General features: G+C 46.4%; 1 protein-coding gene across 1 annotated transcript; it reads left to right on the top strand.

Annotated features, from left to right (window-relative positions):
* Window positions 1–9,772: 9,772 nt before the first annotated feature.
* Gmfb (glia maturation factor beta) lies at window positions 9,773–19,808 on the top strand. The gene is made up of 7 exons (XM_051142957.1): window positions 9,773–9,932; window positions 14,284–14,380; window positions 15,538–15,587; window positions 16,098–16,147; window positions 17,213–17,295; window positions 17,872–17,945; window positions 19,262–19,808. Exons 1-7 carry the CDS (start codon window positions 9,930–9,932, stop codon window positions 19,331–19,333), a joined length of 429 nt encoding a protein of 142 aa, XP_050998914.1. The 5' UTR covers window positions 9,773–9,929; the 3' UTR covers window positions 19,334–19,808.
* The last annotated feature ends 459 nt before the right edge of the window (window positions 19,809–20,267 follow it).

The raw sequence follows: 20,267 nt of genomic DNA, 5'->3' as shown, positions 1-20,267 counted from the left end.
AATCCCAGCACTCGGGAGGCAGAGGCAGGCTCTGTGAGTTCGAGGCCAGCCTCGTCTACAAAGTGAGTCCAGGACAGCCAGGGCTACACAGGGAAACCCTGTCTCGACCCCCGCCCCGCTCAAAAGAAAGCAGTTGTTCCCCCACTGCCCTTTTTTTCTCTCAAATTAGAATTAGCCAGACCTTTGGGGGTTTTTAGTAATTATCTTTTCGTTCTTCCTTCCTTCTTTTGTTTTGTTTTGTTTCGATTTTCGAGACAGGATTTCTCTGTGTAGCCCTGGCTGTCCTTGGACTCACTTGGTAGACCAGGTTGGCCTTGAACTCACAGAGCTCCACCTGCCTCTGCCTCCCCAAGGCGTGGACCATCGCACCCTGCTGGTTTTTAGAAACTAATTTTTATTTGTTTGTTTATTAGGAGAAGATCTTAAATCCAGGAAGTAGCTTAATGTCTGTGCTGTTTCCTTCCCCGTGTTGTCAGCACCTCAAAGTAGCCTCCCGGAAGTCTCTTTTAAAACCACATTTGTATCTCTTTTTTAAGCCTAAAGCCGTCCCTACCTCCAGCAGAGGTAGGAAGGACACCTCCCGCCACAAATCCAGATGACTTTGTCACTGAGGAAGAAAGGGAGAGTGGGCATTAGGACGCGTGACTACGGGTTCCAGGTCATTCTTCCGAGTCACCAGGGAATTTCTGCTTCAAAAAGATGTTAGCTCTGTCCAGTGACCTTGACCAAATAACCGTGTATTTTCTGGAGAACTGCTCTTTGAGAAGCTTGTTTCTATGTAATTTTTCATTAGTAGATATTGACTTCATGTTTATTTAGTCTGTGCTCAGTTGCTGGAAATGTCTTTGTTACTATACCGAGTGCTACAGTGAATATCCATAAAGCTAAATTATTTCTTTAGGCTAAATCACTAACGAAGGACTTTAAAAATATATATATTTAAAAATGTTTTAGAGGTTAGGGTCTATAAATACTGTGTCAAATGTACAATTGCACCGTTCCAGATACAGCTTTAACAAACTTCTTGGTCAACCTGAAGGCAATTTTAATTACAATAAAACAATAAGGAATACTTACCATGAAACAAAAATGTAGAAAGTTGCAGGTAAAGTGACATTAAACAGGTAGATATGATTTTGCTCCCACTCAGTCCCTGTTGAACCTACAGTGAAGGGATTTAAGATAAAGGAAGAGCCAGATGGCTAAAGGCTTTTGCCACCAGGGCTGGCAACCTGATCTGGATCCTCTGGAACCACGCTGTAAAAGGAGAATATAGTTGTTTTCTGGCTTCACGTGCGTGTGCGTGTGCGTGTGTCTGTGTCTGTGTGAGAGAGAGAGAGAGGAGAAAGTCAGAAGGCTCAGGTGTGTCAGTCCAGAGGTCCGTGCACCGTATATCCACGCTTACATGTCTTGGCTGTCATTACATGAATGGGAAATGTCCCCACAGGCTGTATTTATTTAAACATTTCGGTTCCCAGATGGTACGGCTGTTCAGAGGGTCTGTGGAATCCTTGGGAGGTGAGGCCCAGAGGAAGGTAACTGGGGGAGAGCCTTTGATTGTTGTGGCCTTGACCCGACTTCTACTGTCTCTCCTGACCTGCCTTGATGTGAGGACCCTGGACAGCGTGCTCAGGGTGCTACGTCTTCTTCGCCGTGACACAGGCTAATCTGAAATCCTGAGCCAAAATAAACTCTGCCTGCCTTAAACTGTGGGCAGGTAGTCGGTCACAGCAATTGAGAAAAATGACTAACACACCCACGTTTGTCTAATTATGAGCCCATCAATAGGGTTATTCTACTGGTTAGGTCAGAGCCTCCATAATACAGTCATCTCTCAGTCATCTCTTTTTAGCTAATTAGTTATTTCTTTGGGACAGGGTTTCCTAGGCAGTTCTGGCCTGGCCTGGAATTTGATGTGTCAGCCAGGTTGGCTTCGAACTTACCGAGATCCCCAACCCCAATCCTCCCTCCTGTGTGCTGGGGTTCTAAGTGTGCACCACCCAGCCCAGCCAATCCAGTTATCTTTAATGATTAGATCCTCCCCTGGGGATCAATCCTTTAACACATAAGCCTTTTGGAGGGACACGTCATATCCAAAAGACAGTGTCGCCGCCGTCGTCATCCTCTTTTCCCTAATGCCTTTCATGTCTGGCATACATCTAACACTCAACAAACATTAAAAATATATATATTTAATTTGAGCCAGGCATTGTAGCGCACGCCTTTAATCCCAGCACTCGGGTGGTAGAGGCAGGTGGATCGCTGTGAGTTCAAGGCCAGCCTGGTCTACAAAGTTAGTCCAGGACAGCCAAGGCTACACAGAGATACCCTGTCTCGAAAAACAAAAAAAAAAAAAAAAAGGGGAGGGGTGCTGGAGAGATGGCTCAGCGGTTAAGAGCACTGACTGCTCTTCCAGAGGTCCTGAGTTCAATTCCTAGCAACCACATGGTGGCCCATAACCATCTATAGTGAGATCTGATGTGCACTGTATACATAATAAATAAAACAAATCTTTAAAAAATAAATAAATAAAATTTAATTTAATTTTCTTTTAAAATTGTGTATATATGTGTATGTTTGTGTGAGTATATGCAAATGTACTTACTCATGAGGGCTTGTGCCCTCAGAAACCAGAATGGATGCCAGATCTGGAGACACAGGTCGTTCTGAGCCACTGGATTGGGTGCTGGGAACCAAGAGCTGGTCTTCTGGGATAGCAGTACCACTTTCAGCTGCTGAGCTACCGCTCAAGCCTCCACAGTGTGAGGTGGTGGATTCTTTCAGCGGTAGGACCTAGTTGGCTGCCATGGAGTGAGCAGCTCTGCTCTACGTAACCTACTTCCATGATACTCTGGTCTTACCATGGCTTAGAGACAACAGAGTCAGCTGGCCATACAGCGAAGCCTCTGAGAGCCTGAGCCAAATGCACCTGCACTCTTTTGTTTCTATCAGGACGGTTGTTGCTGTGATTTAAAGGCCAATACATCATCTGCTGGAAAAGGGCAAACATCAACTAAACAAGCTTCCAACAAAGTAAAGGCAAAAAGGCAAGTTCTTTTAGAAGAGGTAGCATGTAGGCTGGTTGATACCCATTGGAGGTCTGACCTTTTCTGAAGAGGAATAAGTGGGGGTGGGGTGGGGTAGTGACAGGGAGGAGAAGACGGAGGGGAAACTGTGGTCCATATATAAAATTAGTTAATAGAAGAAGAGGAGGAGGAGGAGGAGGAGAAGGTCCATGGAACTGTGAGAACTTACAATGGGGGAAATGGGCGAGCCTAAGGTAGATATAAAGCAGAGGACTGCCATGACAGCTGACAGGAATAGGTTTGCTGGTCTAAGGAACAGGAGGGAAATATACAGGCCCATTTAAGCTGTTCCTGTAAGATGCAAACAGACAAGGGCAGCTATGACTGCATGCCAACAACAGGAAAACCCATAGCTTACATAAAAATGCTCCGCGGGAGGGGGTGTAGTTGGTAGCGTACTGGCTGGCGTTCTCAAAGCCTCGGTTCAGTTCTGGGGAGTAAATAAAACCAGGCACATTGGTGCAGACCTGTAATGGTAGCCACACTATCAGGAGCTCAAAGTCACACTTAGATACACTGTGAGCATAAGGCCAGCCTGGATTATATAAAACTTTGTATGGGGGAGGGTGGGTGAGAGAGGGGTGGGAGGAGAGAGGGAGAGAGAGAGAGGGATAGAGAGAGAGAGAGAGAGAGAGAGAGAGTGTGAGTGTTTGTTTTTTGTTTTTTGTGTTTTGTGTTTTGGTTTTTTTCCCTAACTCAATTGTGCAGTTCTCCAGCAGGAACTCTGTAGATAACAACCTTGGGTTACAGTGTCAGAAAGTTGGGCACACCTAAGAGGCTCAAGTATGTATGGAGAATTGGGAGAAAGTAGGGCACCCGCCAAACAGGAGTCTTGTATTCTAACGGCTTACATGTACCCAAAGAGCCACTGAAACACAAGGCTGACACTGTATCTGAATTTTCAGCGCATCACTGCGGCTACCAATGGGAAGGACAGGGTGGATGTAAGTAATGGATTATTTCAAAAGGTCAGGCAAGAAATCCTGGCAACTCTGATTAGGATAGTGACAAGGACTTTTAGAAAAGTAGATTCTACTTAAAAATTTTTTATGAGAATAACAGAAATATCATAATTACAGTTTCCACTCAAAGTCCTGACGTGGCAACGGAAAGCTAGTCTTGTGTTCTGTTGGGCTGGGGACCCAGACTCCTGCTGTTTGGCTCCACTGTCCGTGACTCCTGTCCTTCAGTTCTTCCTGTGGTCTATTATATGGCTGCTCCTGGGCAACCATCACGTCTGTATCCCTGCCAGCATGGAGGAGTTAAAATGAGAAACAACTTCCATTTAAGAAGATTCTAGGGCCATACCACACATTCCACTGGCCACAAGTCATCCTTGTGTCCGAATGTAGTTGCCAGGAACTTTGGAAAAAAAAAAAAAAAAAAAAAAAACAACCCCACAGGCTCTGCTCAGGACGTCATGTGCTTGGTTAAAGACTAGCATCCCAAGACTTTTAAAAGGAGAGGCAGGGTAAAGCAGAGTTAGAAGTCTGTCCTAGGCGAGGTTTATGGGGTTTAATCATGGGACATGGACATAGAAGAGAAGTAGGAACTGAGGTTCTGGGTTCTGCCAGTAAAAGAATGTACCTAATTATCTTTTGCTGACACTAGACTCTCCACCTTCACCTGTGTTGACCTCTAAGCACAAACCTTAAGTGGAACACAATCTTCTAAACACTCTCCTGATGGATGCAGGTTTGCAAAGACAGTTCGGGAGATCCATTCTAACAGTGTGAACACAGAACTACAATGAGGAAATTGAGTATAAGGCCTGGCAAGGTTCTTCACAAAACTTAAGCTTAATTCAAATTATAGTGCCTCCAACTTCAAATTTACCTTACCACTGAGAATAAAAGTGAGATGGCGTGTACCGATTTTACAGTTAAAGTATGGAGAAGGTGGGAGTGTTAAGCTGCTGCTGCTGCTGCTTCTCCTCCTCTTCTTCCTCCTCCTCTTCCTCCTCCTCCTCCTCCTCCTTCTCTTCTTCCTCTTCCTCCTTCTCCTCCTTCTCCTTCTTCTAAGATGGGGACTTAGGCTGGAGAGCCGGCTCCATGGTTAGTAGCACTAGCACTGGCTGCACTTGAGAAGACCCGAGTTCCATTTCAAACACCCATATGGCAGCTTCCCAGGAATTGGATGCCCTCCTCTGGCCTCTGCTGGCACTTACACTCATACATATACACACAAATAAATAATAAGATAAAAATTTAAAGGTTAAAGGAAAAAAAAAAAAAGGTGGGAACTTACTAGGTTGCCCAGGCCGTCTTGAACTCCTGCGCTCATGTGATCCTCTGCCTCAGCCACCAACACATCTAGGACTACAGGTAAGCACTAAAGCAACAGCTAATCGTAAAGTTAGTGAAATAAACTATGTGTAGATTCCTGAGTTGGCTTACCTATTGTGTCTTAGGGTTGCTACTGCTGTGACAAAACACTATGACCAAAAAGCAAGTTAGGGAGGAAAGAGTTTACTCAGCTTACGCTTCCAGATCGCGTTGTTCATGGCTGGACCCTGCTGTTAAGGTCAAAGTCTGGCATTACTCGACAGCCTCTGAGCTCGGTGCTAAAATGACAGACTCCCTTCCTCAGCTCGGTTCCCTCCTCTCTGCCTGAGCCCCAGATCCTCCAAGGACTGTCACATTGCCCTCAGGGAGATGACAGGCCCAGCCCTTTCCCTGTTCGGTGTGCACCTGGGGAATTCCTGGAAATACTCTCCCCAAGCTAATGAGATGTCTTGGTACCTTAGCTTTCAACCAGTGACCTTTTTCCATCCTTCTACGGGCACCTGGCGCTCTTCTCTCCGCAGGAATTCCCCTTCCTGTGACAGGAATGTGCTGCTGCACTTCTGTGTGGTCCCAGAGATTCACACCCCCCCCCAAACACATTCACCCCCCAAAACCGTCCCATGGCCCAAGGTTTATTAAGTCCCCGTTTTAAGTGAAATAAAGGGGACCACCACCATCTGTTTCACCAAAGATCATCTGAGAGTCGTCATTTATTCTGGGGAGGGAAGGGGCCCCTCCTCCCTGAAGGATTCTCTCCCCGACCTCCAGGCTTGACTGCCCGTCAGGCAGCCACTTGATGCCAGCCACCGCGAGCTTCTGCCCTTCACCAGGTGTGTCTGCCCGGGTTGCTGCTGCCATCTTTCTGCGCCCCTCAGCCCACTGCAGTACCCATCTGGGAAGGCAAGCGCCGGCTGTTGCGTCTGATGGAACCAAACCAGGCCCCCGCCACTGCCTCTCCGTTTTCCGGCTCCGAGAGCCTCCTTTACCAGCTGTTCCGGACATAGCCACCAACAACCCACCCAAGTCAGGCCAGGCCCTTCTTGCCGCCTGGCTCAGGTTTGGGATTCCTGAGGTCCTCCGACCCCATGGTTCACCCTTTTCTGCCAGGAAACCGATGTTGCCTTCCCGTTCGGTGCACGACAGGCCTGAACCTGCGCCTTACACAGCAGGCAATTTATTGACTGAGCCATCTCCTCAGCCCTAACTGATCGAGTTTTGTTCTTGAAACTAACCCCCTGCTTTCCCCAAATAGTATGGTGTGAAGGAAGACAGGGTAATGGGAACTTATATTTATAAACCGAAGGTCTTATTAACATTTGGGTCTGGGGTGGTGGCTCAGTGCGTTAAGTGCTAGCCTGCGCAGCGGCCAGGGCCTCAGTTCGGATTTCTCGAATCCCAGTGAGAGCCAGACTGAGTGCGCGATCCCATTGGCTCCACAGCAAGGTGAGAAAAGATACAATCCTCGGAAGGTCTTAAGCCAGGTAGCCTGGCCTGTGCAACAGCAACAAGGCACACCTGTGACAAACACGATGGAAGGTAAAGACTGACACCTGAAGTTGTCCTCTGACCCTCATGAGTGCACTGTGGGATGTGTGTACCTGTGGCACAGACATGAACACATGTGAATACACAAAGGCTTTGTTTGTTTTGTTTTGTTTTTGTTTTTTCGAGACAAAGTTTCACTGTGTAGCCTTGGCTGTTGCACTTTGTAGACCAGGCTGGCCTTGAACTCACAGCAATTCACCTGCCTCTGCCTCTGCCTCCTGAGTGCTGGGATTAAAGGTGTGTGCCACCACGCCCGATTACTATAACAAGGCTTTTACAAAGGAATTGGTCTCTTTGAGTTTAACACTTTTAAGAATCTGGTCCCTTTCAGGAACAATTCTTAGTTTTCCCTTTTCTCTCCTCCCGGTATCTCTTGGTTATCCTAAAATGACAGTCTGATGACAGCAAATGTCCAAGGGGTATCCTTGGTGGTGGTGAAAAAACCAGAAAAACTCCATTTTGAAAAAGAAACTCCGTTTGGTGTTAAACCTAGCCAAGGGCTGAACCCAGATCCCAGAAAAAAAAAAAAAAAATACAAACTAGTCTAAACAGAAAAATATTCCCTGGCAACACAATCAGCTCACCTTGGGAAAGTCCAAATATACTCTCTGCTGGTCAAGCTGAGAGCAACAGGCAATTAGAAGAAGCCAGGCCAAAGTTGCTAACGCCCCGTGACTGCTTCAACCAATCTTTTCTATAGGCCAACTTGCCCTACACCTATTACCTAAGCATGAAACAGCAAGGCTTGTAACTCCCTGCTTGCAGCTTTTCTGCCCAAATGTCATCCAATCATATTCTGTAAAACCCATTTCTTTGTCTAAAACCTATAAAAACCCCTCTTAATTGAGCCTCAGGGCCACTTCCCTGCATCTGCTGTGTCAGTGCGTGGGAAGGGTGGCCCGGGTTCGAACCTGCAATAAAGACTTCCTTGACATTGCATTTGGACTCTGCTCTTGGGTGGTCTGTTCGGAGGAGTCTCTCCAAATTTGGGCATAACAGTAGGAGGGGCAGGAAGATGAGAGCTCAGCTCTGCACTGTGCACTTAGCTCCTCACCACACTAAAGACAGCTCTGTGTGATCTTCTGTTTTTAGAGAGTGCTTGCTGCCAAGATCTGAGGCTCCAGCCTTTAACCTTGCCAGTAAAACCCTCAGAAATGCACAGCCTCTTAGCTCTGAGGGCCTGCTAGACTACTCATCTCAGTTTTACCAGGGGAAAGGGCCTGGTGTTGCATGATCATGTATTTCTCCTGCACATCACATGCTGGCTTCAGGGATATCTCAGGCAAACGTCACATGCTGGCTGCAGGGCTATCTCAGGCAAGCACATTAAACCACTTCTGCCACTGACTATATCTCTAGGTCAAATTCAAGGCCTCTCTCAAGAGAAGAGGATTTTCTCTGATAGCCTGCCTGTTGGGGTGCTTGCATGACCACACTTGTCCCTCTGCCATTTCAGGCTGCAGGAAGGCAGGAACAGGAAAGCAAGACCCTGCAGGTGCTCCAGCCTTCCTCCCAGTGCCCACAGATGCAACGCAGACGGCTTTTCCTCCCTACTGCTCAGCTTCCCTGAGGAGGGCTATACAGGAAATCCCACTTTCACCGTTACCAATATCTAGTATTTTAAAATATGCTAATAGAGGTTCAAAATTGTGTAAGACCCTGCCCCCTCCCCCTTCAAAAATGTCTGGGTTTTAAACATGACTGTGTTTTGGAGAACCAAAACCTTATTTATTTTTTTTTTCTCTCTTCTTTTCTCCCTCGTTCCCTTCTGGTCTTCCCCCCACCCCCACTTTATTAGTTTGTGTATATGGGTGTTTGACTGCTTATACCACGAGCATACGGTGGCCCTGGAGGCCAGAAGAGTGCAGTGGGTCCCCTGGAGCCAGAGCTACACTGTGAACTACCATATGGGCGGGTCTGGAAATCCAGCCAGGGTCCTCTGAAAGAACAGCTAGTGCCCTTAACCACCGAGCCATTTCTTCAGTTCCCACCCCAGCCCTTTCTTCTTTTTTAATTTTTGATGCCACAGTTCTACTAATCTTTTGAGGATAATAGTTCTGAATGAGCAAGGAGAAAGCCCCTAAGGGATAAAAGCAATATTAAAGTGTTTTTAAAAATTAATCTCTCTCTTCTCTCTGCCCCCACCCCCTTCTCCTGTAAAGGTGCCTACCCTCTCATCCACATAGTCTTGTACCTCATATTCTTTCTTAGAAAGGCAAATCTATTTCAGTTTTGGAAGACCAATAGTAATACAATTAAAAGGTTGTGGTGGTTGTGGCACACGCCTTTAATCCCAGCACTCGGGAGGCAGAGGCAGGTGAATCGTGTGAGTTAGAGGCCAGCCTGGTCTACAAAGTGAGTCCAGGACGGCCAAGGCTACACAGAGAAACCCTGTCTCAAAAAACTAAAAACAAAACAAAAAAGTTGTGACTTTGTGAAACAGTAACAGCACCTTTTGATTGTGACTTGAAAGTAAGAGCCCGAATGACCAACACTGATCACTATTTGCTGATGAATAAGAGTATCATTTGGAAAATAAATGTATTCAGCAAGTTCTGGAAATCAGGCTGGGTCAGGGGTGGCGCTCTGGGACAGGTGGAAGGAATGGAAGCTGTGCCTACATTTGAAAAGCATTAAATCTGGAAGTTACCTGTAATCAATACGCTCATTTACCACTAAAATCATTGCCTCAGGCTTGCCACCATGAAATTCTTGCAGTTAAGGTTTGTTAAAGATACCAAGGACCTGCGCACCGAAGCCCGCATTCACTCCTTGGTAACTAGGGGGAAGCGGGGCGGAGCAACCTTCCTTTGCAGGCACCAGGGACGCCAGCGCACGCGTTTCTCTGACTTTTGGACTTTTGGGCCTCGCCTCCCGCCGTCCGCCGTCACGTGCGGGCCGCAGCGCCCGCGTAGTTAGGTGGGGGCGGCCGAGCCCGGCGCCAGCGGAAGCAGGAAGGGAGGTGGCTGCGGAGAGATCGCACGGCGACGGGCCGCTGACGACCGGAAGGAAAATGGTAAGTGGCGGCGGAGGGCGGCCCCGCGGGGCTGGGCAGGCTCGCCGTCCCCTTCCCGGCTTCCAGCGGAGGCCCGGAGCATCCCCCGGCGCCGCGGGCGGACGGCTGCGGAACGTGGCTCCGCCTGCACCGGGGTCTGGCCCTCGTCAGGTCCCGCGGCGGAACCGGCTTCCGGGCCTGGGGGCGGCGTTGGCGGCGAGCGCTCGGGTTCTGATTGCGTTCTGGCCTCCGCCCCTGTTCCCCGCTGAAAAGCCCCCGACGCCCGCGTTCTGTAGAGCGGAGGCCGTTAGAACCTACGCGACCCCAAGGCTCGCTCTGTGGTTTCTCCTTGTTCTAGCAACTGTTAGAGGGTTAGCGTTGCCGCGTCTGCGGCCGAGGTTTCTCTTCTGCTTGACGATGGACACCCCCCCCCCCCGCAAGCCTGAAGATAAAGTGGAAAGTCAATGACCTTCTGGATCTTTCCCAAAATTTTTGTTTTGGTTTGTTTTTGTTTTTGTTTTTAAGTAAGATCAAGTCTCATGGAAGCAACAACAGGAAAGCACCGCCCTTATCCATAACTCCTCTCTTGGGCACCACTTCCGTCTAGCAGGTCTTACGTAGGACATTGAACCCAGTGAATTCGTGGGTTTTCATCATGATGACCTTTCAGCTACATTCCAGGGTGTTGACACTCTCATGTTCGAAGCATTCCTTTTCTTAACGCTTCCCCACTTTGGCTTCTGGGGTTCAGATCTCCTGGCTTTCCTCCTCCGTCTGCTGATGCATCTGTTCCCCTTGGATTCCTTTTCATATTCCCTGGACTGTGCCCATAAGAGGCCTAGGTTCCATCCCGAGGCCTCGTTTTGTATTGTTTTTCTCCTTGCCGAATTCCTGGCTTCGGTTACCACCTGCATTGAGTTGACATGCGAGTTCCTATCTCTGACCTCATTTATATTCCACAGGGGCTCCTCAGTTTGTCCAGAGAGAGCTCATGGGTTTCCAGCTCACTTCTGGTCTTGAGTCAGCCAGAGTTCTGTAACTTGGTTAAAGGTGCTAGTGGTGTCCGTTACCCATCCGGAAGTCTTAGGTACTCTTTGTAATCCTGTATTTCCTTCATGTCAGTCGAGCCCAATTCCTAGGTAGTGGCTAAGAGAGAGAGCTGGAGAGGCGGGATACCCTGGCCACTATCTGTGTGTCTTAGATCTCGGAGAAGATGCTTCCAGCCTGTCTTGCTAGCGTAGCATGATGGCTTGGGACATGAGGCAGGATCAGCCTCATGCTACATACATGGTAACTCAGCGATGTTCCTCTCTCTTAGGGTGATCTTCAGCCTCTCAGCCCGTTGTCATCCTTTCTCTGAAATAGCCTTGCTGGTAGCTAGTGCTGCTGTGACCTTCCTGGCTCTCTGCCTGCTAACTGCACATCACTGCAAATATGATCTTACCAAAATTCAAACACGGCCATGTTTGCCTTCCCTCAATACTTAATTATAAACTTAATGCTTGCCCATGGCATAGAAATCTGAGTACCTACTACGCCCCTGACCTAGCCTTGGGCCTTGCTCCTGTTGTGGGTATCTGAGACACACTGTCATTTCGTGATTGTGGCTGGCGTGCTCACCATAATCACGGTAGGTGGCTTTTACTGTCACCATGTTGTTCTTCACCACTTGAGTTCCCAAAGCATCGCCTGGCCTCCTTCCTAGCCTTTCTCACAGCTAGCACTTCATATTTTTTGCCTGGTTTCTTCTCTACTCGACTATAATATAAGTGGGCACTCCCCATACTGTTGGTTATTAACTACTCATCTATCGAGTCCACCAATAAATGAATGTTTAAGCTCGGCTATCATAAATAACATTTGCCCCCTTGTACAAACAGGGTTTCTCTGTGTAGCCCTGGCTGTCCTGGGCTTGCTTTGTAGACCAGGCTGGCCTCGAACTCAGAGAGTTCTGCTTGCCCCTGCCTCAGCTAGTGCTGGGATTACAGGGGTGCGCCACTGCCATGGCTTGTACTCATTCCTGCATGCTTCTGAGTGTAAACAAATGTGAGTTGTCAGCTGGGCGTGGTGGAGCACACCTTTAATCCCGGCCCTCCGGAGGCAGAGATGGGTGGATGACTGTGAGTCTACAAAGTGAATCCAGAACTGCCAAGGCTACACAGAGAGACCCTGTCTTGAAAAAAACCAGACAGCATACATTAAAGCAGAAAACAGGTAGCATTTTAACTGCCCTTAAGATTCTCATCTCTGGTCATCAGTAAGATGTGACATGTATCATAGAATGTGCCATTTCACAGCCAAGCAGTGGCCCCCAGCCAGGAGTACTAGGCAACAGAAAGTAGCCACATCTGTGACACGTGTTTTCAATCTGCTTCTCTTCAGAGCGACGCTAAATCATAGGGAATGGCCTAAAGCTAACACTTAACATTACTTGACCAAAGATAGAATTAAGGAAACTAGTAAAAACTTTGGATTTCTATTTAAGACAAAACCTATTTGATAGAACAGTCTTACCTTTCAGGCCTGATAATGAGAGCTACAAATGTAAGCTTGACATCCTAGGTTATGAAGACATGCTCAGTGTGCAGCTGTTTGTAAGGCCTCAAACGACCCCTAGCACGGTAGAAAAGATGAAACATGCTTTGATTTATTTGCACAATTCAGTTTGTGTTTACCCCTTCCCAGTGCTATAACAAGCCAAGCAGCCCTTCCTTTTTTTTTTTTTTTAAGATTTATTTATTTATTACGTATACAGTGTTTTGCCTGCTTGTACCCCTGCAGGCCAGCAGAGGGTACCAGATTACATTATAGATGGTTGTGAGCCCTTCCTAAAGGACTCAGAAAGGTGACACATGTCTCTAATTCCAGCACTTAGAGGCCTAGGCAGGAGGGTCAATTGTTTCTTCTAAAAAGGCAGGGTGAAGGGGGCGGAGCGCAGAGAATGGACTCAGACTTTGCCAACTTGCATTTGTTTTAGTTTTTGGTTTTTGGAGACAGAGTTTCTCTATGTAGTTTTGACTGTCCTGGACTCACTTTGTAGACCTGGCTGGCCTCAAACTCAGAGACACCCACCTGCCTCTGCCTCTGCCTCTGCCTCCTCAAGTGCTGGGATTACAGCTATGCGCCACTGTGTCCGGTGTATGCCATCTTTAATCCCACAGAGAGTCAAATACTTGGGTGTGTGTGTGTGTGTGTGTATATATATATATATATATATATATTTTTTTTTTTTTTTTTAATTTAACTTAAAATTTGAAGCCTTAATGCTATGAGGTTCTGATGAGAAGTGTCCACATTTTCTTGAAGGAAAAGGGAAACTTCTTTGTGACTTTTTGCAACTTGACTCAAACCAATTGTAAAAACTGTAAAACACTGAGGGGATCTGACCACTAGTTAGGTATTGGAGACTAGCATCTGGAAGTGTTTTTAAAGTAGAGCAGTTTTACTATGTCTGTGTTTCTGGTGACACATGCTGTCTTTCAAATAGTGCAACATTTCCAGGTGAATGACTTTTGTAGCCCTTGGGTAAGAGGTTCGACTGGGGTGTGACTGATGTAGTCACTGTGGGCAGAGGGGCTGAAGGGTGGGTAGGTGGGATTTCACTGTTTCCTTCTCTACATTGTTAGGTTTTGGGGTTTTGTTTTGTTTTTGTTTTTTTCTTTTTCTTTTTTGGAGGCAGAGACTTCCTCTGTAGACCCAGCTGGCCCCGAACTCAGAGATCTTCTTGCCTCATCCTCCCCAGTGCTGAGATTAAAGGCGCGCACCATCGTGTGTAGTTGATTTTGGAGTTTTACCTGCTGAATGTATTATAGCCTGGCATGGTGGCACACACAGTTCAGGCTCCTAGGGAGGCTAAAACAAGGAAGACCACAAGTTGAAGCCAGCTTTGTACATTTTTTTTCTTTTTCAAAGAAACAGATTTACTGAGTGTACTTCAAGGGGCAGCGGGCTGAACAATAAACAGAGTACTGCTTGCCTTTTCTGTATATTCTTCTGTTGTTGGTTTTCTCTGCATAGCCTTGGCTGTACTAGAATGCTCTATGTAGACCAGGCTGGCTTCAAACTCACAGAGATCCGGCCTCTGCCTCCTGAGTGCTGGGATTAAAAGCGTGCGCCACACAGTGAGAAGTACTGGGCTTGCTCGTCTGATGCGGCAGGCAGCCCCGACTTCCACACGTCCTGCCCCCTCTACGTCTTAAAAATGCGGGTTAGGATGTGCGTGGTTTGTATAGTTACCAGCCGAAGAGAACCTTAAAATGAACTTACATGAGCTGAGGCATGCCTGAGCCGTGGACATCCCAGGTGGGTGGGTTGAACTGAAAGCTGTTTATCATGCACAGATAATGAAGTTTGTTTCCCCTCTCTCTTGTAGAGCGAGTCTTTGGTGGTTTGTGATGTTGCTGAAGATTTAGTGGAAAAGCTGAGAAAGTTTCGTTTTCGAAAAGAAACCCACAATGCTGCCATTATAAGTAAGCTGAAGTTGCCTCAAAACTATACGGTGTTAGTTTGTTTTCTCTTAAAGCTCCTTTGAATGTGCCAAGCCTTTGAAACGTAATGGTGCTTCCACCTGCTGAATTTCCACTGTCACCTCGGCAAGTTAAGAAACTGTGAACTGCACTTGTTACTGCCATAGATAACCCTGTGTCAGCTGTCTGCGTGGCTCCGGAAAAGCCAATTGTCTTGGTCACTTGAAGAATGAGCGGTTCCATTTGTAGTGACCCCCAGACGTTAGACCCTCTCAGGGGCTAGCACTAGTGCAGACCAAACATTTGCCCATACGTAAGTGGTAAAGGTCAGCATTAGGCCTGTTCAGCTCTGCACTAGCCTTTAGTTTCCTGGCTTTGTGGGTATGATTTAGAAAGACGAAGGAAGGCTGGGGAGTGAGGATGCAAACACTGTAGACTTGGCTTAACAGAGACGCGTCAGGCAGGTGTGAATTAAAGCAGCTGGTGGCACCTTGGGAGTTCTGGGTCTGTCACAAATGCTGTTATGTGGGCATGTGGTTCTGAATAGGGGAAGTGTGTAAAGGTGCCGCTTACCACCAAAGCTGAGGCTATTGGAAGTCACTTGTGTGTGCTTAGGATTTAATGTGAGTTTAGAGCAAACCCAAACGTAGTTGACTCTTCAGACAGGTACAAAAGAGCAGAGCCACGGCATCAGTGGCCTGTACTTGCTTTGACTTGGGTTATGTCACTTACATTTGAATATGAACAGAGGTGGGATTGGTAATTCACTCTCTCAGAATAACGAATGTTGGGAGGCGGGGGTCTTGGGATTTCTCTCTCCTGACCCCTGGTGAGCTTCTGTAGCTCTAACCATGTTGCACGTAGACCAATCTCAATTAGTTACGCTTTGAAGCCTCTTCGTTTAGAAGGTTGCATTGGGCTTAGGATGTTCTCCACACGTGCAGCACATGTGAGGAGTTGATAGGAGTCTAAGTAAGCAACATGCTGCGAATTCTATCCAAGCAACGGAAACGCCAACACTTTGGTGTGTTTGATGCTGCGTGTTGATGCATGCCTTAGTTTGCGGCACTCCTCTCCCTCCACGTAGACTTAGGCCGCGTGGGCTGGGGCGTCAGGGTCACGCTGGATCCCATTTTACTTACGCTGTGTTCTCATTGTAGTGAAGATTGACAAGGACAGACGCCTGGTGGTGCTGGACGAGGAACTTGAGGTTCGTGCCATGAACTAAATACAATTTTTATAGTTCAGCAATTACTGTTGTCCAAACAATGCCATGTTAGTTACAGATGCTAAAACAAGCTCCAGACCTTCTTAAGCACACACTAATTATGCATGAGACGCATGGGCTGATGACTGGTTGCACACTGCTTGCTGACTGAACTGCCCTCCTTAAGTGTTAGGAAGAGCCAGCATGGGGAGTCAGCGTTAGAGCTCTAGGAAGGCGCAGTCAGCTGCGTGACTCAGGAGCTGCACAGTGTTTAAGGTGAAGCCAGGCACGTAAGTGTAGGACCTGTGCTTCCTCTTGAGGTGTCGCTTACGCCACTCAGTATTTCCTGACACATGGAACATTAACACAGAAGGAACATTGTCCCCATGTTTCGTTAATAAATAGAAGTAATTTTGTAATATGATAGGAATCATAGTGCCTCTTAGCAGAGTGGGTGCTCTGTGGGCCTTTGGGTAAGGGCATCCTTCAAATTTTCTTTTCCTGTGGTGCCAGGGCATCTCTCCAGATGAACTGAAAGATGAACTACCCGAGCGGCAGCCTCGATATCCTTTTCTGAGTGGTTTGGAAAGATTTTTTTTTAGTACTCAGGACTTTATTTATGAACCCATCTGTTAAAAAAACTTTCAAAAGTTACATTTTATATGGCATGAGAACAGAATGTAGACTGTGGGAGAATAGAGGGTACAGTGCAGGTGTGTGGAGGGACGGGTGTGAGCACAGTGAAGGTGTGCGGAGGGACGGTGTGAGCACAGTGAAGGGTTGCGGAGGGACGGGTGTGAGCACAGTGAAGGTGTGCGGAGGGATGGGTGTGAGCACAGTGCAGGGGTGCGGAGGGACGGGTGTGAGCACAGTGAAGGGGTGTGGAGGGACGGGTGTGAGCACAGTGAAGGGGTGTGGAGGGACGGGTGTGAGCACAGTGAAGGGGTGCGGAGGGACGGGTGTGAGCACAGTGAAGGGGTGTGGAGGGACGGGTGTGAGCACAGTGAAGGGGTGTGGAGGGACGGGTGTGAGCACACAAGAACTAATTGTATGTATGAAAATCCATTATTTTATTATGCTCACTAAGAAGTTAGTGAAAGAATAATAACATCTTAGCTGGACGGTGGTGGCACACTTTGATACCAGCATTTGGGAGGCAGAGGCAGGTAGATCTCTGTGAGTTCGAGGCCAGCCTGGTCTACAGAGTAAATTCCAGGACAGCCAAGGCTACACAGAGAAACCTTGTCATGAAAACCACCACCAACAACAAAATGCCTTAAAGCAGTCCTTCCAAATCCTGATCACAACAAAATTTAAACATGTATGCATATGTTAGACAAGAAATGTGAAAGGTGGTGTCCTAATTGGAGTTAAAAAAAAAAAAAAATTCTCTTTATTCTAATGTGCATACAGTAAAAAATGAGAAAGAAAAAATATACGTCCACATGAAATCTGTACTTTTAAGAAGTTTTTTTTGAGAGGCTGCATGATTTTATGATTTTCCCTTGGAGCCTGTTTTGCAGAATTATATCAAAAGTGTGGTATTGAGTGAGTCAGGCACTTGTAGCTCAGGTGGTGATGGCTGCCTGTCGGGAGCCACGGCTCGGTTTCTTTAACTTGAGAAAAACCTTCATTGTGTACAGTTACAAACACCAGCATGAGGACGGGCGCGTGTCCTACCCGCTCTGCTTCATCTTCTCCAGCCCTGTTGGTGAGTCGCTTCCCTTAGTGTGTGTGCTTGGCTCTGCTTTAGCTGAATCATCTTTTGCTAGACGTATTTTTGCTATTCGTAAAGATGAAATTGTTGAATTGAGGTCAGTTTACGTGTGTTTGTACACACACTTGCATGCGCCCCTGGAGAGCAGGTCCTGTAAAGGATTGTCTTTTGAGCTGTACTTAACTTGTTGGTTAATTCCTAGATGTGTAATTGTTGAGTTAAATTCTACATTTTAATGATTCTGAAATACAGTGATACCTTTTTGAATCAGAAGTACATTTTTTCATCTTGTTTAAGTAGGTGATCTTTGTGTGACCGTGGTAATATGCCTGTGTTTATTTTTTTAAGAATAGTTGCCAGTGATATGCCTGTAACCTTGAACATGGGCCTTGTACTACTGAAATTAAAACAGTGCTGAACAAAGTTTATAAGTGTCTGTCAAGACTGAAATCAGGATCCACAGAGACCTGGAACCACTTTTGATGATCTGATGACGCTTTGTGAAAGATAAAAGTGGTAGACGCCACCAGCATCTTACAGCTCCCTTGTGTCTGTGCCGCCGTCCTCCAGGGTGCAAGCCCGAGCAGCAGATGATGTATGCCGGAAGCAAGAACAAGCTGGTCCACACAGCTGAGCTGGCCAAGGTAGCGCCTGCGTGGGACGTGGCTGCTGGCGGTGGCCTGCGGAGCACCACGCAGTCGCTCAGCAGCCGACAGAGGAGTGTTTCCCTGCAGCTGCAGCTGTGAAGACTGATGTGTACATTAGGAAAGCTTCGTGTGTACTAGTGGGAAAGAGAGCGATAGTAATCTTTGCATCAAAATGTGTTTTTAAGGGTCCTGTGCGTGCGTGTGCTTGCACACGAGCACATGCACACACACACATAAACACAAGGGTAAATTTAAAAGTAAAAATACAGAAAAGCCGGTTCAGAAGATGGCTTACTCAGGGTTGCGTGTTAACTAGAGCTGACTCTCAGACCTCAGCTCCCCGCAGCCCGGGGGAGTTGAGAGTCCTGGAGAGCTGTGACTGGAGCCTGCAGCCTCTGCAGAGTGTCACAGCTGCTGTTAGCATCCGGGCTCAGACTGGAAGAGTGGCCTCACCTTCCTCCAGCTCCCAGCTCGGTGGAGGCTTGTTTGCTTGGCTGTCTTCTCTAATGGGCAGGGTGACAGAATTGGCTCTTTTAATATGCATGTGCTCGTTTAGAATTGTGGTTTTAAAAGAGCCTAGGCTTATGTCATCTTGATTGCTACACTTTGGTAACGTAAGTATTTAGAACTTAAAAGAAGTGTAATACTGCCAGAAATGTATATAAATTTACTAAGATAAATCATGACCAACATAAAGGAAACAGAATGTAGGAGCTTTTGCTTTTGTTTTGTTTTGTTGTTGCTTTTTTTCTTCTTTCTTTTCTTTTTTTTTTTTTTTTTTTTTTTTTTTTTTTTTTTTTTTTTTTTTTTTTTTTTTTTTTTTTTTTTTTTTTTTTTTTTTTTTTCTTTTTTTCTTTTTTCGTTTTTCGTTTTTTGGTTTTTCGAGACATGGTTTCTCTGTGTAATAGCCTTGGTTGTCCTGGAACTTTTTATAAACCAGGCTGGCCTCGAACTCACAGAGACCTGCCTGCCTCTGCCTTCTGAGTGCTGGGGTTAAAGGTGTATGCTACCACGCCTGGCTAGCTGGCTTTCTTCTTCTTTTCTTTTTCTTTTTTTTTTCCCCCCTTCTTTTTTTCTTTCTGTTTCTGGTTTTCTGAGACAGGGTTTCATGTCCTGGAATGCTCTGTAGACTAGGCTGGCCTTGAACTCACAGATCCTCCTGACTCTGCCTCCTGAGTGCTCTGATGTAAGGCCTGTGAGACCCCTACCCCCAGCTCAGAATGTGGTATTTAATACTCAGTGCAATGGAGGGACGTTTTTTCTTTTGAGTGATGGAGTATGACTTCCGTTTATTTGTTCTTTCTTTCCGTAAGGTATTTGAGATAAGAAACACTGAAGACCTGACTGAAGAATGGCTGCGTGAGAAACTTGGATTTTTCCACTAATGTGAACGCCTGTGCTTCTAAAGTCTATGTATTAACCTGACCATACTGGAACCAGACATAAATAGTTATTTATGCCTAAAAATGCACTGTTAATTACAGTTTGTTTCCTGCAGTAAAGAAAAACTCTCCCTTCGTGCAGTTTGAACAAGGGGGAATCATCGTCATAGTAATGAAACTGTGTGGAGTGTCCCCTCGTGTCTGTCATTGTTAGGTGGGCTCTCCAGGGAGGGTTTGCACCCTTGTGACTAAGTTTTATAATTTACAATTCAGGATTTGTTACTGTTTGCAGACACTATTGGAAGGTGGGTATTGGACTGTGCTAGACAGCAGTTCCTCCTTTGACCACTACTGGGTACTGGCAGTTTGTAAGTGCAAATAGCGTCTTATCGCTTGTCACATCATTTAGGTTCATTTGGGGCTAAAGTCTTTTGTGGCCAATTTTGAGCCATGAATAGTGATTTAGTAGAACCTCTGTTGCACTTTCCATCAGTTTTCATTCTCTCTTAGTTTCCTATATCTTTTTAATCAAGTGTAGAAATTCTATCAATCACTCATTCTTAAGGTCTGGGAGTTCACTTTTATGGTAGAGTTATGGTCATTAGGTTGTCTTCTTATGGAAAACAGCATCCTGGTCTTAGGAACTGATGAGTCATGTGATCAAGGGCTTCCTTCGTTCCTGATTGTGTCACTAATAGGGAGCTTAGACCGTAGCTTGGTAACACTATGGAGCCACCTCCTAATGTCTTGTGAGCACTGTTCTAAATATGTCAATACCGTGCCTTTGATTTGTCAGCTTTAACATTAGCTTACAACATCTACACTGCCAGTATTCTAGATTTGGTGAAATTAATACTTTTTTAAAGGGTTCAAATAAAACAATTTTCTAATATGTATAACTGAAATTTGTAATAAAACCAACTTGTTATTTTTAAAA

Source organism: Acomys russatus, chromosome 3 (assembly GCF_903995435.1).
Source record: "Acomys russatus chromosome 3, mAcoRus1.1, whole genome shotgun sequence".
Taxonomy (NCBI): Eukaryota; Metazoa; Chordata; class Mammalia; order Rodentia; family Muridae; genus Acomys; species Acomys russatus.
Note: the sequence above shows the minus strand (reverse complement) of the source record. Positions and strands in the feature narration are given on the sequence as shown.

Excerpts from the sequence above, each read along its gene's own strand:
- Gmfb (XM_051142957.1), top strand. Across the intron at positions 14,381-15,537 it reads CCACAATGCTGCCATTATAA|TGAAGATTGACAAGGACAGA; the intron begins GTAAGCTGAAGT and ends TTCTCATTGTAG. Across the intron at positions 15,588-16,097 it reads TGCTGGACGAGGAACTTGAG|GGCATCTCTCCAGATGAACT; the intron begins GTTCGTGCCATG and ends CTGTGGTGCCAG.